At 52.4% G+C, this 26,488-nt stretch overlaps 1 protein-coding gene across 1 annotated transcript; it reads right to left on the bottom strand.

Moving 5' to 3' along the window:
- Positions 1 to 20,050: 20,050 nt before the first annotated feature.
- Positions 20,051 to 25,807, bottom strand: LZTS1 (leucine zipper tumor suppressor 1). Its single transcript, XM_063088163.1, has 3 exons — positions 25,448 to 25,807; positions 23,367 to 24,170; positions 20,051 to 20,719 (listed from the first exon to the last, which is right to left on the bottom strand). Exons 1-3 carry the CDS (start codon positions 25,790 to 25,792, stop codon positions 20,051 to 20,053), a joined length of 1,818 nt encoding a protein of 605 aa, XP_062944233.1. The 5' UTR covers positions 25,793 to 25,807.
- Between the last annotated feature and the right edge of the window lie 681 nt (positions 25,808 to 26,488).

Here is a 26,488-nt window from a genome sequence, read left to right as displayed (position 1 = left end):
TTTTTTTTTTTTTAAACCAGGTCTTTATTTACTATGAGACTCCAAGTGCTTTAATACAGTTGAAACTAAAGATACATAAGTTTTGCATCCTGCCTTTTTACTTATTTGCATGGGAAACCTCACTTATTATACATTCAAACAGTTTAATAACTATATGATACTTTATCATAGCTATACCATATTAGTTTGTTTCTGTTGCTTATAACAAAATACACAGAACTGGGTAATTTATAAGAAAATGAAATTTATTGCTTGCAGTTTTAGAGGGTGGGAAGTCAAAAGTCCAGGGAGAACATCTGGGAGGATCTTCTTTGGTCGTGGTGGCTTTACAAGCAATTCAAGGATCTCACATGGCAGAAAATGGCAGAGCAGAAATACGTCCTCATTCTCTCTTCTTTTAAAGTCCTTGGAACCATGCCCTTGACCACCATTTTTAATCCATTCACTACAGCATGGTCCTACAATTTAATCATTCTTCAAGGCCCCACCTTTCAATTACCGTAATAGGATTTCCCAGCCTCAACAGTTACAGTGGGGATTAAGCTTCTAATATATGATCCTTGGGGGACCCAATTCAATCAATCCACAGCATATACCATATTTTCTCTATTGTTTAACATTTAGGATATTTTCAACTTTTCACTCATGCTGTGATGAATTTGTTGGTACATAAATATTTGTCTGTATCCTGGGATATTTACTTAAGAGATTTCTGAAAGTACAGGACAAGGACTGTAAACACTTCTAGAGCCCCTGACTTAAATTGGCAAACTGCTTTTTAAAAAATTTGACAACTTTTGGTCCCACCATCATTTTATCACACCCTCACTAGCACTGGGTGGTGTTCTTTCTGGCTCAAAAACAACAGAAAACACCTTAATTTTAAGATAATTTGCTAATAGAGTAACATATATAGAAAAATGCACAGATCATTAATGTGATAGCTTGATGTGTTTCCACAAAGTGAACGCACCTGTGTTACCAGATCCGACTCACCAGACAGGAAGAAGCCCCCATTATGCCCCCTTCCAGTGACCAGCCATTCCTCCTCCCTCCCCAGGGAAACTACTAACAAGACTTCTATTGCCCTAAGAAGAGAAATTCTTGCTAATTTAATGCATAAAATGTATACTATGTTAAGGTAAACCAAGTTACCATAGAATTCCTAATAATCCTTTTATTTATTTTTTTCTGATTTTTAAATATTTATTTATTATTATTTTTTTACATTCTAAGATGCTGTTTGGAGTGGTGGGGGGTGGGGGCAGGGCTGACCCATGGCTGGCTCCTGTTGGCCTGGTTGCAGATGGGGGGTGTGTGGCTTAGGCCCTCAGCACCCCCCACCCCAGCTCAGGGGCCTCAGGGGGGCTTCCAGGGACAGCTGGGCTGGATCCCTAACCCTTTTAGCCGTTTGTATTTCTTTTGGAAATCCCAGGCCTATACTCTGCAAAGATAGGTTTCTTTATTTCAAGGTTCCCAATTGGGTGGAGAAAGAGGGAGCCCACATGCTTTCTAAGTCCCAGGATCTCACTTTTGGCCTGGCATCAGTGTGCCATGCTCGTGGCCAGTATCCCTCTTAGAAATCCAATGGGACTTCTTCTCTTACCATCTTGCCTAGGTAACAATGAGCTTTTTCCTGCCCCTCATGTATCATCAAACCAAACTCTAGAGATGCTACTCTTGGCCAGCAACAGAGCTTTCCTCATGACGGATGAACCATTTCACCCAAGGCAAGACCATCGCTAAACTCACAGCTCTCTTCCTGATCAATTTTTCTATAGGTGGTGCACTCTCTTTCTAGAACAGGGTAGAATAAATACCTTAGGAAGCTGTTACTGTTTCCCTTACAGACCTGAACAGAAGCCTGAAATGGGAAGCTTCTGTTTCCCATTGGGAAACACATGGGAGGCTGTGGAAATGCAGGATACTTTTCTCAGATCAGACCCCCAGCTCTGCCTAGTCCACTCTGTTCCCTGGTCTTCCCCTTACATTGAAACCTGAAATACCTACATACAGGACATGACATCACCACAAATTCAGGCGTCTAAAGCTCTTTGGGGGGGCACTTAGTTCCCTGTGGCTGCCATGTAAAAAGATGGAATAAAGAATAGAGTTTTTCTCAAGGTCCCTTGGAAGATTCCATGTGTATTGCTATTCTCAGCACTATTCCGCAGCTTCACCTTGACCATCTGTACTGTAGGACTGTTCTTTACAACCATCCTAAGATAGAACAGGATGAACATTACTGCCCTTTACCCAAGGATCAGGGAGGTCGAGTAACTGACCCAGATTTAGAGGTAGACTTGGGATTGGAACTCAGGGATCCTGAGATCTAGCTGAGTGGCCTGTCATTCTGTGATCCTGTTGTGGGTAAAAAAAGTTCTCAGATGTGGCAGCCTAGTGTGGAAAATCATGGGCTTTGGAGAACAACAGATCCAGGATGAACTCTATACTCCACCGTTAAATTATGAGAACTTAGACAAGTTATTTGTCATCCCTGACCCTGTTTATCATACCAATGGGGACAGTGTCTACTCTAAATTGTTAAAGATTAAGTGAAAGAACTACAGAATACCTACCAAAGTATCTGAGTTTGAAGCCTTGCTTTTTCTGTTTTTTACTGATTGCATGACAAATTGTTTAATCCCTGGGCCTCCATTTCTATGTAAAAATATACCTTTTTAAAAAAGAAAGGTCTTATTTTTTTGATGATGAAATGGATTCACAGCTAATGAGAATTTCATTATCCCACACCTCAGTGACTAAGTTATTTAACCTTAGTTTCCTCATCTGTAAAATAGTTTGAGCAGGGATTACACCTATATTGTTGGGTGGTTATAGAAATCAAAAGTAGATAAAAACTATTCTGTAATGCATGATCTCAAAACAAAGTGAAAATAATAAGACTCCATGTTTCCTGGAAGAATTATAATCTTAAATTGCTTTAAGTACCCAGAGAAAGCTAACATTTTATTTTGTCTCTTATGTGGCTCGTGAGATACTATTTTATTAATGTAAGTACTGAAGCTAGATGTTAAGTAACTTACCCAAATCCAGACAGGGAGTATGTGATCGACTGGCTTTAACTAATGGCTCATTTTCCAAAAAACATAGTTTTTTTAGGGTAAGAAGATCATGACCAGAACTTTAAGTTTTATTAGAGAAATGAAGTCAATGGCTACAAATGAGGATCATGTAGAATATCTTAGTGGGATAGCTAACCTTAGAGCTACTGGAATCATATTCCTGAACAAAACTGTTTGAGAGAAGAGGGGCTTGGGACTGGCATCTTTTTCATAAGAGCAAAACAAAATCGCAAAGCCTAGTGACCCTGCGCTGTCTTCTCTCCACACCCACCACCACTACTCCTAACCAGATCAGAAGAGAGACCCCAAAAGAGCTGCTGTGAGCATGATCAGTGTGGCAGCTGGGAGGTTGGGCACATCCCACCCACTCAGAGGACCTCTCATTTCTGCTACATGACACCCACCGAGGAGCAGGTCTCAGAGGACAGGGAGGGCAGTGACTTGGGAGCCCTTAGAACCTCAGGACAAGACAGGATCCTCTGATCCCTGTGGGACCCAAGAAGGCACAAGGAGCAGATGCCATTCCTGGAAGCCTTTCCCCTGCAGTCTCCACAGTCTTGGTGGCACAGCCCTGTTCCCCCCCTAGAGAGAGTGCCCTTTCCCAAGGAGAAGCAGCCCTGGGCATCACCCCCAGGCAGCAGCTGCATATGCCCAAGAGAGCCCACCTTCCCTAGTACTGGTGGGGTCCTTAGACCCTCAGGCCTAGCTGCCAGTGCTCAAGGTTTGGTCATTGATGATGTCTAGAGAATGTTCCAGTTCTTCCAGAGCTAGAAGTCCTTCTGAAATCCCCAGGGAGAGGAGGCATAGGGCTTGAATCTCAGTCCTAGGTAGGTGATTGACAATGTCATGACATCCCCGGGGAGCAGTAATTGCTTCATAGATTTCTAGAAAGGGCCAGATACGTCCTTCTCAAGCTGTACTCTCTTCTCTTGCTCTCCCTCCACCAAATCCACACACTCAGGTTCTCAGTCAAGCTGGCAGTTACACCCTTCCTGTATCCCTTGGGATTGGCCAATTCAGCCTGGGTCTCTTCTGCTGGTTGGAAGGCATGGACTGAAGAGAGCCTCAGGCAGGCAGCAGCAGCTTCTACTCTAGAGATTTTTGAAGGGCACAGAGAGGACTGACTCCTTTCTGCAGCCCGCTCTGGGGTTGGCCTTGCCCTGAATAGGGAGAAGAGGCTCCCACAGCAGCAACACCTTCAAAGACCCCTGCTGAAAGCCCTCATAATTTGGGGGTCCATGTCAGTCAGTGAGCTATTTGGAGAAAGTTAGACTAGCCACAAGCAGGGGTGTCTGTGTGTCTGAAGAGGTGGCAGTACTTTTAATTCTGTTACAGAAGTACAATCAAACTTAAAAAAAACCCTGTGACTCTTGCTTCAATTCCATTATTCACCACCAGGTGCCAGTGGACTGTGTGGGAGGACAGGTGTTTTTAGGGTGGTGGGTGTCCTCACGTCCATTTGTGCGTGGGGAGGAGGGGTGCGCCTCCAACTGTCCAATCCCCTCAATGGGAATCACCCCGGATGCCTCCTTTCTCCTCCTGCCTGTCTGCTCTCTGCTCGGATCTGTCTTTGTAGTCCCAACAGTTTCGCATCCAAAGATACTTCTGTGTTCTCTTCAGGGCATTCCTCCCCTAGGGCTGGGTAGCGATGTCTGGGCTTTATGCATTGACTACATGCCAGGCAGTGATCTAAATGTGTACAGGAATCATTTGATTTAATTATCAAAGCAGCTCTACAAGGCAGGCGCAGGGAGTTACTCTGATTGACAGATGAGGACGTGGCTCAGGAGGTGAAGCTTGGTGGTGCTGGTCATACGTGGGCCTCACCTGAGGTGGTTCCCCCAAGGCAGAGCTGCAACCACCGCAACCACCGTGTTAATCCACTACTGTCTCCACGTGGAGTTTGATGGCTGGGCTCTCGGTCACCTCACAGGGAAGCTGGCCTTCCGGCTCTCCCCAAGTGGTTATTCTGGAATGGCAGCCTCATTCCTGCCTCAGAGGCCCTGGGTCCCAAACACACCAGTTTCTTTGCCTTCTCCCAAAAAAGTCACACCTGAAAGCTCTCTTGCCCTGGCCTTGGGTACCATATCAGGAGGTAAAATAGGATTTCTGGCCAAAATCCTATTTGACCCTTAAATCCTGTTATGAGTTGAATGGCATCCCCCTGCAAATTCATACGTTGAAGTCCTAACCCCCAGTACTCAGAATGTGACTTTATTTGGAAAGAGGGTCATTGCAGATATAATTAGTTAAGATGAGGTCATACCAGAGTAGGGTGAGCCCCTTATCCAATTTGATTGGTGTCCTTGTAAAAAGATGGCCATGTGAAGACTGGGACACGGAGAATGCCGCATGAAGAAGGAGCGACTCAGCTACAGCCAAGGAATGCCAAAGATGCCAGCAGCCACCAGACTCTGGGGACAGGCAGGAGGCAGTCTCCCTCGCAGCCCTCAGAAGGAACAACCCTGCCCACACCTTGGTTTGGGACTTCATTTTGACACCTCGATTTTTGTACCTCCAGCCCTTGAGACAATACATTTCTGTTGTTTCAGCCACCCAGTCTGTGGCAGTTTGTCATGGCAGCCCTGGGAAACAAAGCCCCAAGTCCAATACCTGCTGGGTTCAGAACAAATGTCCCTATGGGGCCCAGGACGGCACAAGGAGCAGGTACCAGCTTCCAGAAGCCTTTCCTCTGTGGGCTCCACAGTCTCGGTGACACAGCCCTGTCCCTTCCAAGATAGGGTGCCCTTTCCCAAGGAGAAGCAGCCCCGGGCATCACCCCCAGGCCACAGCGGCACATGCCTGAGAAGGAGCCCATCTTCCCCAATGCTGGCAGGGGCCCCTAGACCCCCAGGCCCAGCCACCAGTGCTCCTCCCTTGGTGGCCTTGCATTTCAGGTGGCACCTGTCCCTCTCAGGCTGCGAGCTGCTCAAGAACTGAGGCCTTACTTTACCTCAGCCAAGACAGACCTGCCACCCTGGGGCCCTGGAAGAGGCTGGTGACCAAGTAGAGAAGTGGCCTGGTCAGCAGAGGAGGAGCAGATACAGGGGTGGAGGAAGGAAGGAAAGTCCCTGAACAGAGCAGGCCTGAGGTTTCTCTCTCACCTCACCTGGCCCGCCTTCCACCTGCTGGTCGTGATGCTGGCACAGAAACCTTCCCAGAGGCTCCTTGGGTCCTAGGGGAAGGAGTGTGTTAAATATTATTGATGGGTATTTACACACACTTTCTCATGCCCACCAGGAATGACTGGTTCAGCAGGCATTATTCCTTTTTTACAGATGAGGCCATCGAGGCTTGGGTCATATTACATGACCAAGCCCCACAGAGCGCTGAGCACCGGCACTGTCTCCATCTGTGGGCCATCTTGCCAAGCCCGGGCTCTTGGAGCAGAACCCTTTCCTCGGGTCTTGACCTCTGTGTGGCAAAGCCCTGGGGTTGGAGGGGGAGCCAAGCGGATGACACTTGGCCCCCTCTGCCGCCTGGAGCCCAGTGCTCCACATCCTATCCCAAGTTCACTCACTGTTGATATCAGAACCATCAAGGATCCGGCTCCCCCTGCCCCTGCCTGGGAGTGAGTGGATGTTAAACAAAGGGCCCCTCGTGCCCCCACCCCCACCCTCCCACTCCGCCATCACCACGGCCCAGCGGGGACAGCAGGTATTAAGCAAATGGGGAACCAGGAGCGCAGCTGCTGCCCAGCACAGTAAACACTGTTTTCTTCATTCCCCCTCCCGCTAAGTGGTGATTACGGGGTCTGCTGGGGCCTGATCCTCCAGCCACCTGACTTCAGCCAGTGGGGCCCCCAGAGAACGGGAGCAGCTGGCGAGCCGCGCTTCTGCGCTTCAGGCAGGCAGCACGGCCAGCAGATGGAGGCACCGATGTGCCGGGGGCGCTGCAGCACAGCCAGCATTTGCACTTCAAAGGGGGCCAGGCCCCAGTTCCCCACTCTGGGGACCTGGTCTATTCTAGGGAAAATAAAGTTGCTTTGAGTGAGTTACCCGCCCGGCCCCACCCCCTTCTTTACAGGAGGGCAGTTTTAACAACCCTGGGAGTTAACGTGCACTCGCCAGACACTCCCAGGGCCCCTCCTGCGTCTAGCAGCTCTCCTTCTAGTGCGGTCTGTTTCCATCTGCTTGGGCGGGAGGAAATCCAGCATTCAGGAAGCCCCCACTCTGTATTTACCCGCTTTAATCTCAATTCCCCTAGCACCCTTTGTTATGGGTTGGATTGTGCCCCCCCAAAAAGATATGTTAAGGTTCTAACCCCCAGGACTTCAGAATGTGGCCGTCTTTGGAAATAGGGTCATTGCATATGTAATTTATCAGGATGTCTAATGCAACATGACTGGTGTCCTTACAAGAAGAGACACAAGGTGAAGACAGCTGCATGAAGACAGAGACAGAGATTGAACAGGTGCTGCCACAGCCAAGAAACACCTGGAGCCACCAGAATCTGTAAGGGGCAAGGAAGGACCCTCCTCTAGAGCCTTCTGAGTGGAGGTGGCCCTGCTGACACCTTGATCTTCCAGCCTCCAGCCCTGTGAGAGAATGAATTGCTGTTTAACCTGCCCAGTCTGTGCTATTAGGTTATGGCAGTGTATTAGTCTGTTTCTGTTGCTTATAACAAAATACACGGAACTGGGTAATTTGCAAGAAAATGAAATTTATTGCTTATACTTTCTGAGACTGGGAAGTCCAAAGCCTAGGGAACACATTTGGTGAAGGCCTTGGTGGTGGTGAAAGTGACCCACGGGTCTCACATGGCAGAAAATGGTAGAACAGAGACTAGCTTCCCATGTGCTCTTCGTTTAAAGGCCTGAAGAACCATGACCATGACCACCATTATTAATCCATTCACTACATCATGGTCCTAGAATCTAATTACCTCTTTAAGGCCCCGCCTTTCAATTACCGTAATAGGATTTCCCACCCTCTTTACACTGTTACAGTGCGGACTAAGTTTTGGGGGGATATTCAACCCAAGGCAGCAACCCCAGGAAACTAATAGCCCCCTGGAAGGCAGGTGGTATTATCCTTATTTTATTGAAGAGGAAACTGAAGCTCAGAGAGGTCCCCTGACTTCCCCAGCATCAGACAATTAGAAGTCATGGGGTCTCTGCTGTGCTCACAGATCACAGTTCTTGGCAAAGTTTCACAAGGACCTTGCTGTAGCATGATTTTACTCTGAAGCAGTGTTTGTGGTTGGGAGGACCAGCCCTAGTCCTCTCTCTCCAGCCCCACCTATTCCCCATCCTCCTCTCCCATCTCCCATCCCGGTCATAACTAAGACCACAGTAATTAAGCTGTGACTAGGGCCCTGAGACCACAGATGAAATGGAAAGGTGGTTGGCGTAGGAGCAAAAGGCGAGCCTCTTCCCCCCATCAATTTTCCCTCCCCCATTGCCTGCAAGGTCTGCCTCAGGTGGTAATTAAATGTGTTTGTGTCTTCCCTGCCTTTTTCCCCCACTCTCCTCCCACCCTGCTCAGTCAATACTGATTGAATTCGTGTGACTTCTGGGCTGGCTAGAGTTGGGCACTCGGAATTAACACCCTGGAGGAGTTTACAATCTGGAGACAAACCTGAGGGAAGATGTGTTTTGCCCCTTCCGGGCCTGCAAAGCAGCTGCAGGTGACTGCCATGGAGGCAGCAGGGCCACCAGCTCTGTCCCCATTGCTGAAGGCCACCATGCTCGTGGGCCTCTGTGAAATGGAGTCATGACAGCCCTGTCAGCCTTGGGCATGAGGATCTTTGCAAACTGAAAATGCTGTGTTCTGTCATTCATTGCGGATGACTCAATGGTCAGGGTGAAGGCTGCTGGGGCCCAAGGGTGGGTTTATGTCTCCACCTGCAACCCAGGCCCTCCAGTCACGATTGAACGGCCCTCGTCAAACCTTCCATGGCCCTCTCCCGACAGAGACACTGGCCATCGGCTTTCCAGACAAGGAAAGCGGTCTGTGGATAATCCATAGGGCTGGCCCTCAGTCAGGCGTACAGGTGGGCATCCTGGTGGGGCAGCAGCTGGACGCTGTTGGGTGCAATCATTCTGGAAGGCATTGGCAGGTCCCCTCCCTCCTTGCCTGTCCCATCTACATCAGCAGATGCAGATTGGAACACAGTGAGAAGGAGGAGAGAGAAAGGGGTGTCCCAACGGTCACTAGACCCGTGGGAGACCCTCAACAAGTCTCCCAGCCATTCAGGGCATCTGTGAAATGAGATGGTATAACTCATCTCATGGCATAGAGTTGTCCTGAGGCTTCTGTGGGACATGGGCTTGAAGCCACTTTGCAGAATAGCAAGTGCCCTGCACAAAGCAACAAGCTTCCCCAAGGGGCCAGAGCTGCTCGCCTGCCTTGCTCTTGGGGCTTCTGAGCGAAACAGGGCCGGTTACCCTCACTGGGACATGAGGGAAGCAGAGGGATCCCACCCAGCCTCCTGCCCAGGGGGCTGGAGCAGCCTTAACGATCTCCACTTGCCTCATTAGTCCCCTGAATGGAGAGCCCTCGCCCCCCTCAGGCCCCTCCTCTTTTCTTTCTCTGTCAAGCACAGTAGCCTGGAAATTGTCACTTCCTCTGTCACTTACTGCCTGGGATGGCTCACCAGGCAGCGCAAGGCTTACCAAGCATCTTCCAGACCATGACCCTGTGGGAAGGGGAAGCTGGGCCCTTGGAGGTCAAGGCTCAAGGTCAACTGGGAGAACCTGGCAATAGAGCTCAGTGCAAAGTCTGACTTCCCATCCATAGCCCTTTCAGCCCTAGTCCTGAGCACCTACTGTGGCCGAGTCGATGCTGGGCAGCTGCTGGGGCCAAAGCACTGAGGGGTCAGGTGGAGCCACTGCTGAGGTGACAGACAGCCGAACTGGCTCTCGGGCAACCCACGGAGCAACCATGATCCACCACCGCAGCCCCAAGCCCCCTGCCCTTGCCAGCCCGAATTCTGGCTGGCTGCCTGGGCACACTGGAGGTGTTCTATGCGTTCCTTGTCTGCCCCACAGATGGTCTGAGGTCACAAATGAGTTTGGTCCCTGAAGGTGCATGGCAGTGAACATCTACACAGTTGGGTTTGGGGGCAGGAAGAGGGGGACGTGAATGTCACCCCTACTTCAGCTTTGTTTAGGACTTGCAGTTTGGTTGATACCATCCATGGAGGGCTTGGAGGGTCGGGTGGTGAGAGCCAGGATGGAGCCCATCCCTAGGTTTTCACTTGCAGTGCAGGGTTGGGGGCAAAGAAGAGGAAGCAGAGAGGAGGGGGCGAGGAGAAAAAGTGGGGGTGTGGTGGAGGCTCTCATGCCCCTGCTGGGCATGCAGCGGCTACAGCTCTCAGCTGAGCCCCCTCTGAGGCTTGCCCTCAGCTCAGGAAAGCTTTATCTCCCCCTGGTGGGGAGGCGGGCACAGGTAATGGCTGGGATGTGGGTCTGGGGAAGGGTGTGCATGTGACTGCCTCGCTGATACCTACACCCTTGCCCCCATCCTGCTGGCTTTCTTTCTCCAAGGTCTTTCCCCGAGGTGCTGCCAGGAGAGCTTTTCCAGATAGGTCTGCATGCCAGTCATCCTCCCCGGTGTCGGAGGCGCTTTCTGGAGGTTGGTCTGTTCCCCAGTGAGGGTAGGGATGAGATGAAATCAAGGGAAGCAATCTAGCACCTTCCCGACATCGAAGCCCCCTCCTGCCTGCACCCACACATACGCGCACCCACACGTATGCACTCAGCTCTCTAGCCCTAATTTTCAATATCAACTTTAAAAGACATCTAGAAACTAGAGAAAGGGAGCACCATCTATTTTACTGGTTTATTCTATGTGTGTGTGTACAAGAAAAGTAAATTTAATAGGCTTTTTTCTTTTCTGAAATAGTTGTGCCCTTTGGGAATCTATATGCAGGAAAATACCCTACTGAGCTAAGATATTCTCAAGGTGGCAGTGTGACATTGAGCCTGAGAGCATTCACTGTTCTTGGGCTCAGGAAGCAGAAGAAGGAGGTGACCAGATCAGGGGCTGGGGGACAGGAAAGGCAGAGGGAGCAGGGCTTGGGTTGTAGGGGACTTGACTCTGGTTTTCCTGTAGCTTGTGTCTTTTCCTATCTTTGTGTCTCTGGCTTGGAGCTGGCCAGTTGGCATCGCTGTAGCCCCGCCCACTTTCTAAGTATAGTGTTTGAGGCCCAGCCAGATGGAAGCTGGAGCTAGAATTTCCCTGGAAAGCATCTGCTTTTGCAGGGGTAGGGCCAGGAATCTGGCAAAGGAGGGCAGTGGGACGGGAGGGTGGGCAAAGGTGCTCAGACCACCCCTCATTTCCCCTTTCCACAGGATGGGCCTGGTTCCCTTGGGCTCTTGGTCTGAAAATAACAGGCTTGGATAAATGGTCCCTGAGGTTCCCTTGGGCTGAGCTCAGGGTGGGTGGCCCTCTATGGTGGTGATCAAAGCCAGGCAGAGTAGGCCAAGCCCCTGGCTGCTCAGACCACCATTTTTCAGGGCTCAGCAGATGCTGGCCCTGGAGAGCTCTGAACCACTTTGATGGTAGTGGCAAGAAAAGCAAGGTAACATTGAGCATAATTGTGACATTTGTCTACTAATCTCTGCCTCCCTTACTGTGCCCATACCCAGCTCCCCGCAGCCAGCTCCTGAGCCCAGCAATCCCACAGGACACTGTTTTTTTCTATTTTGGGAAATGCTTCGGAAACCCGTTTACTTACACAGGTATCACCCCTTCCTGGTATAGTCATATTTTGAAAGCTCAACCCAAAGACATGCATTTCTAATGGTAGAATTTCAGGACCTCTGTAAATGAAAGGGGGTGTGATGAGGGAAGGGTGGGTGTAGGGAAAATGAAATACAAATGGTAGGGATCCCTCAGATGTTTAGAATCTTGCTGAGCATTTAATGTAAATATGATAACTGCACGTGTGCGCAGGTGTTCTTTGGCTATTTGATGTGGATGTGCATGGGCAGCCAGGTGTTCCTGGGTTGTCTGACTTGCACCCAGGTGTCCTGGGTTATTGGACTTGAGTATAAAGGACAAATGGCTCTGATCCACAGTGCCCCCCACCCCTGGAAAGCCCCTGGGGGGGGCCATGGGGAGGCCACCACCGCCGCTGGAGGCTGTTGCTGCCAGGGCCCCTGGGATGCTCTGGGAGGCCACCGCTACTGCTGCTGGATCTGCCCGAAAATGGGCCTCTCAAACAGTCTGTGGAAGGAAGGTGGGGAAGAGGAGGTCTGTGCCGAACACCACCTTTCATGGCTGTGCAGGGACAGCCAGGATCTGGGTGCTGTAGTAAACATGGAGGGAGGCCGCAACCTCACGTCAGAGCAAATGCTTGTGCTTGGGCCCCAGTCAGGCCTGGGGCTGCGACACACGCACTGGGGGACTAACTGCACCTGTCTTAACCTCTCTGTGCATAGCTTCTTCTATGTGTAAACTACAGTGCTGCTTGAGGCTTAGGCAAGATGCAAGTGACAGGTTTGGGAAGTCATCCAGTCCAGCCCAGTAAACATCACTTTGCCTCCCTCTTCCCGCCACCCCCCCCCCCCCCAGTCTGCTCTGCTAAGCGGAGTTTCTGCCTGGGAGAAACAAGCAGAGGGAACTTTGCGCCTTGAAGCCCTCAGTTCTCACCCGCAACCCAGGGGGGTGCCATCTGAGTGATGGGTCACGGCGGGCAAATCGTCTTGTTATTTTTGGTGTGAGGAATTTAATTTGCCTCACCTGTCACTGATTACAAATGCTGCTGTGAGCCTGCTCACCTCTCAATTAGCTGTAATTGAGGCAGTGGGAGGTGGGGACGAGGGAGAAGAGAGAATGCCGTGGGAACTGAGCGTGCGCCTGTGTGTGCATGCATGTGAGTGTGCACATGGATGCATACTTGCACACATGCACGTTATGTGTGTATGCATGTGCATGCATGTGCATGTGTGTGCATGTGTTTGCACTTGGGCTGGCGCTATGTGGCAGAGCTGGAAGAGGGGCTGTACCTAGGGAGGGGGTAAATAAGAATTCTAACCAGCCCCCTTTTGGCAGGGGGGCATTTTGGTCAGTGCCACAGGCTGGCCCTGCTCCACCACACCTCCTAGCAAGTACCTCATTGTTCCTTTCATCCCTCAGCTGTGTCCTGTCTCCCAGAGGCTTTCCGCCCCAAGCCAGCCTTCTGGAGTTGAGAGCTGGAGAGAAAAGGCTGCAGTGTGTTGGGGAGACAGCTGATCTGAATAAAATCAGCTGTTCCCCACGGTGTGGAGCTTTGCCAGGCCGAGGGAGTCTGGGCACCGCTGCAGTTCAGTGATGGTAACAATAGATTGCGGCAGCACTAAGAAAAACAGCAGTGATACTTTAGCTAACCTTTATTGGGTGTTATCCCATTTAATTGTCAAAACAGCCCTCTGGAGCTCAGAGAGGTTAAGTAACTTATGTAATGTCACACAGCTCAGCAGCAGGGATGTCTGGAGGCAAACTCTGCTAGCTCTGAGTCTGTGGATGGAGCACTTTACCACTACACCATGCTGCCTTCCATTGAAGGTCTCAGAGTAGACCACAGGACTGGGCAGCAGAGTAGAGTATTGTCATCAAGACTGTGACCGACAAGAGGAATGTCTCATTACTTATTGAACTTATAGTGATGGTAGATGTGATGTTTTAGGGAATGTGCTGTGACCTGTGGTTAGATTCAGGTTTGTCAAGGCAGGTGGTGGAATCATAGTGGAGAGACCTGACAGCCAGCTTAAGGTGTTGAACTTGATTGTGAGGTCAGTGGGGAGCCTCTGAAGGACTGAGAGGGGAGGTCATGATGGCAGCAGCACATGGCTGCATAACCTGTTGTGTGTCAATGGATTTAACAGACCAGAGTGGGGGCAAAGACACCAGCAGGGTAATTAGAGCTGTCAAGGGGACTAGAACTATCCAACTTGCTATGTGACCTTGAGAGAGCCCTCTCTCCTTTCTGGGTCACTCTTTTGTGTATTCATAAAACCAAGATGCTTGCAATTAGATGTCTAAGATATCTCAGATATTTTGTGATTCTTTTGATGACCTCAGCTGGGCCAATAGATGTAGGAAGAAAAGAGGGTGGTGTGGAGGGCTTGAAGGAGTGTATAGATCCTGCGGAACAGATGATGCCAGAGAGGCAGGTGTCAGCAATGGCAAGGAGAGACTGAGAACAGAGAGATCCTGGGGAAAGTCTGCATTAGGAGGCTGAACGCGCTTCTGCCTGGCGTCCCGGTAAAGCACAGCCCTCCACCAAAACAACAAAAGCATGTGGGTAAGTTCATTGTAGCTGAGCATTTTCTTACCTAGAAAGTTACCTAGAAAGAAGCTATTTGAATTTCAGCATCTGTATAAAGATCGTGCTATTTCACACAATTTCGTCTTCGATTTTCGCATGTCAGGAACAATGTTTAATGTGTAAGGTTCTTCAAGGTCTCCATTGGGAGGTAGTGGGAGGATCTTGTTTTAGGTGGAGAAGAAGATAAGGTTAGAGACGCCCATGTTAGAGAAGGGAAGCCACCCATCTCCTGTTAGGAAGGTATCGTATATAGTAACCATTTGACTGTGCAGATGCATTTTATGACACCACGTTGTATTCTTTAAATATACATGATAAAATCTTTTTTTTTTTTTTTTTTTAAGAAAACAAGGTATCTGCTAAGGCCCCTAGAAAAGATGAGATATCCAAGAGAAAGAACTTGTGTGTTTGGGGGTTTTCCCAGTTAGGAAAGGCTCCGTGGCTGGCATAGTGTCTCCAAATGTTGAAATCAGAGGACGTCTGTGGTTCTCCAACTTTCCTTTTCCTGTACCAGTTACCCCACCTCACCCCTCTGGAATAGCATCTCTAGCCTACGTATAGCCGGCTTATACCACCCTGTTCATTTTCTCTGTGACTCTTATAACAACGGAAAATTATCTTATTTTTTTACTTCCAGAGTGTAGACTCCATAAGGGGAAAGGACCTTGATTGTTTCGTTCACCTCTGAATTTCTGGTATCTAGGACAGGGTTTGGAAGAGAGTAGGAGTTCAATAAATATGTATTGAACAAATACGTGCGTGTAGGAATGAATGAATGGATAAATTAAATGGTAATATTTCAGGCCTCGTGACATCTAGGTTGGGAGAAATTTGGGGACAGCACCTGCTGCTGAGGATGCTTGGGGATGATCACCGACCTGCCTCCCCCACGTACACACGTGCGCTCCGAGTCTGTCTATGGCTTGACAAAAATACCCTGACACTGTGTCTCAGATGCCGGCGGAGGCTGAAGATTAAGCTGCTTGTTGTCAGGAGGAGGAAGAGTCTCTTTCTCTCTAGTTTCCCTTTTGTTCTTTCTGTTCCACCCCCTCCATCCCGGACCGATTAGCAGGTTTGGGGGCTCCAGGAAGGCTTGTGTCCCCAGTAGGACTCTGGAGGAGAGGGGGTGGGTAAAGCCTTTATTCCCCCACATCGCTGCTCCTCCTGCACAGCTGGCAGTCTTTGTCATGGCCCATCCCTTTCCAGGGTCCTGCTTTTATATTATCCTAGTCCTTGGTGGGGTAGGGGGAGAGGCTTGTGGAGGTGGCAAGTTGGGGTTGCTGAAGAGCATTTCAATTATCTGTTTCTATCCACATAATAGACCACCCTGACTCTAGTGGCTTAAGAACACCGCCATTTAACACGATCATGGCTCTGTAGGTCAAGATTCTGGCCAGGCAGAGCTGGGGAGTAAGTCTCTGCTCCACGTGGTATTGGCTGGGTCCTGGGTCCTTCACCCAGCTGCACTCGGCTGGAGGCAAGGCCTAGCTGGGTAGCTGGGACAAGTGGGTCCCTCCTGTTGCATGTGGTCTCTCCAGTGCAGTAGGGGGGAGCTTTTTTCTTACATGGCAGCTCAGGGGCCCCAAGAGCATAAAAGCAGAAGCTGCCAGGCTTTCTAGGCTTAGGCTGAAACTGGCAGCGCGCCACTTCTGTGGAATCCCGTTGGTTAAAGTGAGTCCCTGGACTGCCTGAATTAAAGGGAAGGGGCTACCCAAGGGTGTGATTAGTGGAGGCATGCACTAGCATAACAGCCCACCAGCCTTGGGCCAGGTCCAGGAGGAAGACCAGGAAGGGTTACCCTGGGTCTGACCTTTGCCTCTAAGTGGAAGCTATTGAATCAGACAGATTGGTTCTTGTCCTGGCTCAGTCACTTCTCAGCTGTTTGACCATCTTGGGCATCGGGGTTTACTGCACTCAGCCTTCTTGCCTCTCCAACCCCCAGTGCTGCTCCTGGCACCAATGAAGGCACATTTCCACTTGCTGTGCAGACACCTGCCGCAGAGATATATTCATCTTTTCCTTCCTCCCTGCTCCTCTATGTCCCACCCTGGCCCCCCAAGCTCCTCTCCCACCCGCCACCTTCCCTAGACATCCCAGCCAATACCAATCTTTTCTACCACAGAGCACTGTCAGCTACTTGTCATGTGCTCTGCAGGCTGCTTTGTTCTTTTAATTCCCTCTTGACATGTCCCTTCTGTCTCCTGCCACCTGAGCAGAAGCCCTTCGAGCCTAGCATCTGAGCCCAGAACAGTAGGGAATGCTTGTCGAAGAGGACTAGGCAGGCTGGTACCAAGAAGGCTGGACAGATGGCCATTGTGGTGACTGCACCCTCCCAGCTAGGGGCCCTGGGGCGGTGGCAACAATAGCCACTCTGGTCTCCTGCCAAGAGGCCATATGCGACGGACCGAGGAGCTGGCTCATGAGGTGAGCAGCTGGTGGACTGAGACAGGAGAGGTGTGTGCAGGTAGGGTTGGGGAGGTGGCTCTCTTTTGGAGAGGACCCTCTGACTCTGCAGCCACTTATCCCTTGGTCCCCTTTCCTCTTTTCTTTGGGTCGGCCCAGGGCACATTTCACAGGGAGGTTGCAGGTTGGTGAGGGGCAGAGGCCCGTTGAAGTCTGCCTGACCCCCTCCCACTCTCCCCCACTACCCTGTCCCACCTTCGTCACCTCCCTTGCTGGTGGAAAGGGACATTGCCTTTCTTGTCCCAAAGGGAAAGGCCTCAAGGAGCTGCCATGCCACCGCAGCAAGGGGACAGTTGGGTAGCTTGGGTAGACAACTGGCTATGGAGGACATGAGAAAGGTCATTCTTTATTCATAAATAAAAACATAAAATTACCAGAAATAGTTTACGTGGCCAAAAAGTGATGTCTGAAATAAAATAAAGCTGACAAAGGCAAACCAAACAAGAAACAACTGAGAGAAAAATAACTATGTACATACTCTTCCAAATTGCCAGTTCACCCAACACCGGCCTCTGCGAGGCTCCCGGCTCTGCCTGCAGACGCAGCACAAGGGCCAAGTGCACCAGCCCGGGGACAGCACCAGCCAGAGAGAGCCAGGGCCTGCAGGGAAACCTCTCGCCCAGAGCTGTGCTAACATTCCCACCTGGCTTCCCCTTGGGCAACTCTCTCGCCCAGGAGATGGCCCGGGCTGCGACCAGGACAAGGGGCTCAGCAAGTACCTCTCAGGGGAGAGAGACCCCTGCCCAGTCCCCACAGGAGCTCAGAGTTCACCGGAAGATACCCACAAGGATGCCTGGGAGAGCTGGTCATTCCAAGGCCCTGAGGCAGACCCCGTGCCTCAGTGAGATGGTGCACGTGACGTTCTCTGCAGAGAGCCAGAGCATGTCCAGGCCAGGCGTCCTCAGGGGGGAAGGGGTAGTTGGTCTGACTCAGTGAGCAAGCTGCCAGAGGGAGAGCTCAGGGGGAGGGCTGCGCCCACAGCCTGCTCACAGGCTCCTGGAGGCTCGAAGTGGCTTGGACTCCCTAGTCCCTGCTGTTCAGGGTCTCCTTCCAGACAGGCTGGGTGAGGGAGGCATGGTCCAATGACAGTGAGGGTGCTTGTCAACAGGGAAGGGAAGAAAACCCACAGGAAGGCGAGGTCACTGTTACAGGACACTTACATCCTAGTGCCACCTTGGGCCACCCTGGGGCCTTGTGAGGGTAGCAGCCCAGGGAGGGCATCTGCCACCTTGGATGCTGGGCATGGCCCGGGTGGACATCTCTGGGATCGGCAGGGCAGGACCATGGGGATGTAGAAAAGCTGTGCTCCACTGTGGGCGGGGGTCTCCAGCCTGGGGAGGGGCAACCAGCCCCTTTCTCTCTCTCCGTGGGGCAGTCTCACTGCGAGGAAGGACTCCAACAAGGCACAGGCTGGTGGAAATGGAGGAAACGAGCAACAGGGAATGGGACATCTCTGACTTGGAGCGTTAAATGTACCCAGTGGAGGGCACTGCCTTCCAGGCAGGGAGAGCTCCTGGCCTGGAGATTCCAGGTTTAAATCTACCCTGTGACCAAGAGCAATAGTTTGAAGTTCCAAAAAACCTCCTCTGTTCTGTGAGGACTGCAGGACAGGCACAGCCTAACCCCGGGGACTGGAAGGCAGGTGACCCTGCCCCCAGCCCACGCTCAGGGAAGGGATGTAGTGGGCTTGTGAGAGACGAGGGTGGCAAAAAGAACTGGGGTTGGTCTGGGCTGCGAGATCCCCAGACTCTCCCCTCCTCACCCCTTCTGGCTCACCCCTGCATGCTCAGCAGGCTCAGGAATGCAGCGAGGCTGGCTGTCCTAACGGCAGCAGCTGTGGCTCGTGTCAAAAATAGAACAGGGAACAGCCTGGCTGCCTGCTAGATCTGGCTTGCTTCTGAAAAGACAAGAAAGAAAAAAGAAGAAAATTCCCTGAACCAAGCAACTGAGAAACTCCACCTTTTCTCTGCACTCTCCCCTTTGGTTTGCACATCTTCAGAAGAGGACCCCCAGCCTCCCCCAGCACTGACCCAGCTCCTGAGAAAGGCTGCTCTCTGGATTCTTTACAGTCTGGGCCCCTTTGGAGCTGGGGGGAGGGAGGACAGCTGATGGCCAGGGGCTGTTCACAAGCTGTGTGTGCCTCTTATTCTCCCTGCCTGGGGTTCTGGGGACTCCTCCTGACCCCTAAAGACAGAATTTAGAACTGAAGATGCTCAGGTGTGCACAGATCACATGTGCACCATCGTAGTGGATATGGGTTACTCTGGATCTAGGCAAAAGCTTTGTTCTTGGGAAGAAAAAACATTCTGGAGTAGCTGCTGGCTGACTTTGACCCAGGCCAGCAAATCCATGCTTCTAGTCCTTGCTGGAAAGATCAGGAGGCTCCCCCTGGGAGAGCTGTAAAGCCACACCCTCTGCGACATGGCAGACACCTGCAATCTTTCTTTCCCAGCACCGACCCCTGGGGCTTGAAGTCTATGGCTTTAAGAAGAGTGGCCACTGAGGTAGAAGGCCACCAGTTGTCCAGAGGTTGCTCAGCTCCAGTTAGCAGAAAACAGCAGGCAGACACTGGCCCCGAAACCTGGCCATTGCCTGCCAATGCTTCTACTATATAGCTTCTCCCTCTACCCTCCCCTGGGTCTTGTGGGATCTTGACACTGCATGGCTGCCCAGCCCTGATGTTTCTAGGCCAGGGTCTCATGCCCCACTCCAAGCCCTGCAGCTTGCTGGCAGCTGGAGGAGGAAAGAGCCAAGGTTACAACAGGGCCCCATTCCAAGGCTGCTGGTCACAAAGGGCTCCTTTCTATTCCCAAGGCAACCCAATGTGTCCAGGGGTAAGAAGGTTTAGGGATGACAAAGGTAAGAGGGCTTCTGTCCTCGTGTGGCCATTTAAACTCCACACAGTCACCTCCTTCCCTGGGGTCTCTAAATGTTTTGAACAAACGCCAAGGTTTAGGGAGCCCTTCACCAACACATGGAGATCACGGATCCAACTCTTGGTAAAGCCAGAGGCAGTGGCCTGAGGTCCTGTGGGCTGCAGGGTTGCTGAGCACTGGGACATGGGAAAGGGAGGAAGGCCATCTCGCAAGCCCTGCCCTCCACTTCAGGCTCCTGGGTCCGTGCCCCAGAGGTGGTTCTCTCAGGGGGCCTAAAGTGCTGAGCAAGGGAGCCGGGGAGGAGAGCCACCCCTGGGCACCCCTGCCTGCCAGCGCCAGGTCCCCAGCCCTTTCCCCCCGGCCAGGCCTTCAGATCTCGGTGGCTATGATGTCCTCGTAGGGGATGTCACCCCCGCCCAGGTCAATCTCGAAAGGCTCCCCCGCACCGTCCCCGCGGGCCAGCTGCTGCAGGGCCTTCTCCAGGCGCTGGTTCCGCTGGTACATGGCCAGGTAGCTCTGCTGCAGCTGCTTCTGGTACTGGATCACCTTCTCTTTCTCCTCCCTCCACACCAGCCGCTCATGCTGGAAGCCCGAGGACATCTGGTCGTGGCCCTGGCGTTCCTCCCTCAGCTCAGCCCGCAGCCGCTCCAACTCCCGCTGCAGGGCAGGGATGTCCTCAGAGAAGGCGAGCCCTGGCCCCAGGGACACTGGCCCCAGGGACACGCCTTCCCGCTGCAGGGCGGCCTGGGCCCGCAGCTCCCGCAGCTCCTGCTCCAGCAGGTTCACCTTCTCTCGCAGCAGCTCCGACTCATTCTTCTTCCGCTGCAGCTCATTTTCGCAGACTTCCAGCTCCAGACCCTTGGTGCGCAGGGCGCTCTCTAGCTCCTGCGTCTTGAGCTCCATGCCCTCCAGCTTGCCCCGTGTGTCCTTCAACTGTGCCTTCAGACTGAGGATCTCACTAGCCTTGGCATTCACCTCCGTCTGGGACTCCTTGAGCTGCTGCTTTAGGAGAGAGATCTCGCCTGACTTCTGACACACCTGGTGGTAGAGGGGAGCGGGAAGAGAATGCCAAGAGATCAGTGTCCTCACCCCAGGGAAGTAGCACCTCCACCACCTAAAAGAATGAAGCTTCTCAGACCTGGTGCCTGGGACCGTTCACAAGCACGGTGCTCTGGATGACCCCAGAGGACCAAGCCCTTTGGGGAGGCTCTTTTCATTCTCGTGTCTGGCTTGATCTGTCCACATGCCTGTCTCACCCCTAATTCAGAGGCCAAGCTCATGGCTACATGTGAATCAATGCTCCGTGGCTGCACCTGCCCGCTGCCCACAGCTCCACCACCCACACTTAGTGCCAATTGTGCTGGTTCCTGTGGCAGCCAGATTTCCACCACCTATCTTCATGCCCATACTCTCTCCATCTTCATGCCCATACTCTCTCCTCGCCACTGGGGCAAAGACTATGTCACACATCCATTGCTGCACCCTGGCGACTGGTGCCACACCTGGCTCAGAGACAGTGCACAAAATGCATCTGCCACATGATGAATGATTGCATTCTTCCCCTGCCCCACTCCTCCACGATTTCTGGTCCTACTCATTAAAATGCGGCGAAGAGGCTGGCTGGTTAGCTCAGTTGGTTAGAGCGCGGTGTTAGAACACCAAGGTCATGGGTTCGGATCCCCATGCCGGCCAGCCACCAGGGGGAAAAAAAAAATTGGCCAAGAGCAATGATGAAAACCAAAGCCACTGAATCAGACCCATGTGTCTCTGGGGTCATGGGCGGCTCAACAGATGACCAAGACCAGTCTGGCTGTCTGTGTCTCAAGGATGAATGAATGTCAGAGCCCAGGGCTCTACAGAATGGCTTCCTGGAACGAGACTGGAAGTTACTTGAATATTTCCTCACTTCCCCTACCACAGTAGAAATCCCTTGCTCTCAATGAAACATTGCATAGTCCTAGTGAAGATCCAGCTCTGCCCAGTGCTTAGTTGGGACAGAGAATGTCTTGGGCCAAGCCAGTATTTGTTTTGTGGAGGGAGAAACACAGAGCCACAGATGAGGTGTGGGCCTGGCTTTGAATTCTGGCTCCAGCACTTAGGGTCTGTGCTGTCCTGGATATATTAGCGCAGTGGCAATACCACATAGTGATTAAAAATGTGAGCTCTGGGGACAAACTGTTAGGATCAAATCCTGGCTCTAATACTTAACATGTAATCAGATCGTGGGCAAGTCACTTAGCCAGCTATTTGCTATCATAACCTCTCTGTGTTTCCTTAACAGTAAACTGAGGTTCAGTAACAGTACCTACTTCACAGGTTGTTATCAGGATGAGATGAGAGAACCTAGGGCCTGGCACTTCATAAACCCTCCATAAATCATCATCATCATAAATAGTTTATAATAATATATCTATGTGTCATTGTACATTATTGTTTGTTATTTTATTGTTTTCCCACGTAGCCTCATTGGACAACCTGGGAACAAGATCCCCGCAGCGTCCAGCTTAGTTCCAGATGGGACAAACAAGGTGGGTGCTGATGCCAGTGCTGGCTGCACATCCCTGAGGCCCCCACGTGGCCAAGAAACAGTGGTGGGGCGAGTGTCACATCCTGTCTTCTTTGGGAAACCTGCCAGAAAAGAAAGGGACGCTCCCTCCTCCTCTCCCGTGTGTCTCTTCCATAGGAAGGATCTTTTCTTTCTCTACTCCTGAAAACTCTGCCCGCTACTTTCCGGCAGAAGTACAGGAAGCCCTGGTGCAAATGAGTGGCTGTGCTGCTGGGGTGGGTCACCCTGCCTGGGCGCGCTACATGTCAACTGGACACTGTGACCTCATGCCTCTCCTGGGTGGGAATCTCGGGGGTGGACCACAGAACTTCCGCATCCACGGCCCCACCTGCCCTCCGTCCCCAAGGCCCTCTGAGGTGAGAAAAGTTGCTTTCCAGCCAGCAGGACCTGGGGATTATGCTGGGCAGCCAGCAAGACCAGGTGCAGACGCTTCACTCTGGGGTGTGTCTGAGTGTGTGTGTGTCTGGGAGTATGTGAATGTGTATGTGTCTCCGTGTGTGTCTGAGTGTGTGAGTGCATCTGAGTGGGAGTGTGTGCATCTGAGTGCATGTGTCTGCAAATGAGTGTGTGTGAAGCTTCCCTCCCTCTCCTGTGTCCATCTCTGCTCACCAAATAGAAGCTCCACTCATGCTTCTTTGAGGAGTGGCCAATCCCATGACTGAGACCTGCCACTAATGGAGTCACTCTGACTAGTGGGTGGGGTCCCTTCCCTCAGAAGCCATAAACAGCTTCTAGCTCTCATGGACTTGGGGACCTGCATGGACTCAGGCACAGCGTGTACGAATCTAAGCTTCTGTGAGCAGATGACGCGAAGCTGGCCCTCAGATGGCCCAACCAGGCCTCGGTTCTCTGGGTTCTGGCTTCTCGGCCAATGACTGGTTTGGTAAATTCAGTTCTGGGGCCACAAGGGTGATGGTGGGGAGAGAGGAGGAAGCTCAGACCTAAGTGCACTCGACATGGCCTGGCAGGGAGCCCCTTCTTTGGGTCACGGAGCTGCCCTTTAGCTCCGATTGCCCAGCAATTTGTCTTCACACACCACCAGCCAGTGCCAGGAGGAGGGGAGGGGACTGGTGCCAGACACCTGACCACCCCCAGCCCAGGACCATGCGCCAGCCTCACCTCCCACTGGGTCTCCTCCAGCTCAGGGGCAAAGCTGGTCTTCTCCCGCTCGTAGGACCTGAGCTTGGTCTCCAGCAGGTCCTGCTCCTTCATGAGACTCTCGAGCTCCTGCCGGAGCTGCCGCTTCTCCTGCTGGAGCTGCAGGACCTGCAGATGCAGCAGCTGCTGAGCACGCTGGCTCTTCTGCGAGGCCTGCTTCAGCTTGCTGGGGCACCTGGACTCCGGGCCCTCCAGCTCGTCCCTGCCGCAACGCTGGCGCTCCTCGCAGGCCTGGCTGGAGGCGAGCTCCTTCTCCTCAAAGCTGCGCTGCACTTTCTGCAATGCGTCCTCCCTCTCCAGAAGCTTCTGCTCCAGCTCCTGGATGGTGCACTCATCCGTGGAGATGGGGGAGCGGACACACGAGGCGCCCTTATCTGTCTTGCCCGGGTGGGCCAGCTTGCTGCCCCCGTCGGAGAAAGACAGAGCCTTCAGGCTCATCATGTTGCTGTCCTGGGGGACGATGCCCTGCATGATGTTGTGGGCTGAGCCCCCAAAGCGGCTGGAGGGTCCCATGGGGGTGACCACGGGGTCCAGCTGGTAGCTGCTGCTGGTGCTGTGCGTGGGCAGGCTGGACATGGAGTTGCGGCCGGAGTCCGACAGCGCCCCAGAGCACAGGCTGGGCTTCAGCTCCTGCTCCCGGGGCTTGTCGGGAGGGGCGGGGTGCAGCTGGTGCCCTGCACTCTCAGGGGAGGAGTGCAGGATGGCTCCCGACCGCGGCAGCACAGGCTTGAAGGCTGTCAGCCTCCCTGCACCCTTCTCCGAGCCCTGGGGAGGCAAAGAACCATATTGACCAAGTCTCCCTGCACACTCACCCACCGTGCCCTTCCCAGTGGGATGTGTGCCAGCCTGGGAGCTCTGCCTTTTTGATCGGCAGCCACATGGCAGACCTCACCTGTTGCTCTGAAGCGGCCGGATGATGTGAATCTCTCTTAAGGAGAAGAAAATCCTCCGTACCTGGGGATGTCCCTCATGATGCCCTGGGCACTTTGTTCTATGAAATAACAACCTGGCCCTAGCTTGTCCCAGCCCTCCTGAGATGACAAACACTATTTTTACTTCCCTGGCTGAGATGCCGGTGCCAGGGATCCTTCTCCGGGTCTCTGTGTGGTGTAGGTAAGAGCATTAGGCTGGACAAGCTTGTGTCCTTACACAGATCGATCCCTTCTTGATACTTTCTTCACCTTTGCTGCCTCTTCCATTAAGCCTGGAGCAAGGATACTGACCAGCCTCCTCACAGGGTTGGGAGGATCACTTAAAATAACAACCCCTTTTTATCTGTAATTTTCATTGTAGAGTACTTTGCAGTTTGCAAGCCCTTTAATTTGAAAAGCTGAAAGCTCTATGCAAACTCAGGAGCCCTCTCCTAAAATATCAATGCCCTGGATCCGTGCCCCCAGGGTGGCATCAGGGAACTGAGTGGAAAATTGTTCTCCGTGTCCCCTGGCGGGACTCAAGAGTGCTCGAGCTGCTTAAGCAGGCATGGGCCTGGACTTCCGAGTACCCAGGATTCTCTAGCTCTCACCCCAGCTAAACTGATGATGATAACAAAATCCCACCCCTTATTCAGCCAATGATGCCTCCAGGGGCGGCGTGAGCAAGGAGAGGAGCTCCTGCGCCACCAGGACAGCAGATGAGAAGACCCACCTGCAGGGCTCTGCTAGAGGGAAGCTGCTCACCCTCCAAGCTCCTCTCCATCTGCACTTTCAGACCATAGCAGAACTCCTGCTCCTTCCCACGCCTTTTAACATGCCCAGCAACCTAGCCGCATCCCACAGAGGCATCCCATAGAGCTCAGGAAGACTTGCGTCTCTCTTTGCTCTTTGCCTAAGGGCTGCCCGAGACTCATGGTGAGGGGCTGACCAGTGCTTTAATTCCCTTGTCCAACCTTTGATCTCCTTCCACCCTCACCTCTGCTGCTCTGGCCTCATGGGGATTAACCCTTCGGGTCATGACTGTCCCCTCCTCTCCCTTCCCCTCTGCACCCCCATGTGCTCTCTCCTGCCTTTCTGATCCCTCACTCTTGCCAGAGACCCCCAGCTTACCATTTCTAGCTGATTGGAGAAGGGCATGAGCTTGGGTGGGGTGGACGGGTCAAAGTCCACTCCAGCCTGGCCCCTTAGGTCACCACTGGACAGTGCTGTGTAATCTGGGCGGTGGGAGCCCCGGGCCTTCTGGCTGACCTTGATGTAGAAGAAGTCTTCACTCTTGCCCATTTTGGAGCTGGATTTGCCATGACCTGAATCCTGCGAGAAGCCGAATCTCAGCAGCCCGTCAGAGTACCGGTTGAGTTTCTTGAGGTGGGAGGATTTGCGCAGCTTGTACTGGGAAGCCCGGCAGTGCTTGCCGTGGAAGCTGTGGCCAGAGAGGAGGCTGCTGACGCTGCCCATGGTGACTCGGGGCCAAGGGCGGGCAGGGCAGGGCGGGAGCCTGGCGTGGCTGTGGTAGCAAGGGGCAGTCCTGGCTCCACGAGGGGACAGCGGTCATAGCAAAATGACCTGAGTCATTTTGACTCAGAGCCTGGGTGAGCTGTAGACCTGGAAGGAGACACAAGACAGAAGCCAGTCTGGGACAGGGCCAATCACTGCATAGTCTCCGACAGTGACTTAAGGAGTAGCTATTCTGACTGCGGGATCAGGGCAGTAGAGAAATGTACATCAGAAGCCCTGCTCTGTCTCTGCTTTTAAGCCCACCATTCACTTTTCCTTTGTCCCCTAATTCAACAAACATTCACAGAGGGCCAACTGTGGGCAAGGCTCTGTCTTAAGCACTGGGGTCCCATGCATGTGCTAGGAGGAAACTAGTGTGGAGCAAGAAGCACAGATTCGGAGAGGGGGTTATCTTCTACAGGGTGTACAGGGAGGCCTGTGTGTTTGTGTAGCATTTGAAAAGACCTCAAGAAAATGAGGGAGCAAGCCCTGTAGACATCTGGGGGGACAGAGCTTAGCAGAAGAAGCCCCAAGTGCAAATGCCTGAGTCCCCAAGGTGGAGTGAGCTTGTCTTCATGAGATCAGCACTGAGACCAGCCTGGCTGGAGAATCATCTGCATGGTGGGTGGAGGAGACATCAGGGAGCTCACAGGCACC

Source organism: Cynocephalus volans, chromosome 2 (genome assembly GCF_027409185.1).
Source record: "Cynocephalus volans isolate mCynVol1 chromosome 2, mCynVol1.pri, whole genome shotgun sequence".
NCBI classification, from domain to species: Eukaryota; Metazoa; Chordata; class Mammalia; order Dermoptera; family Cynocephalidae; genus Cynocephalus; species Cynocephalus volans.
This window is presented reverse-complemented; position numbering and strand designations above follow the sequence as displayed.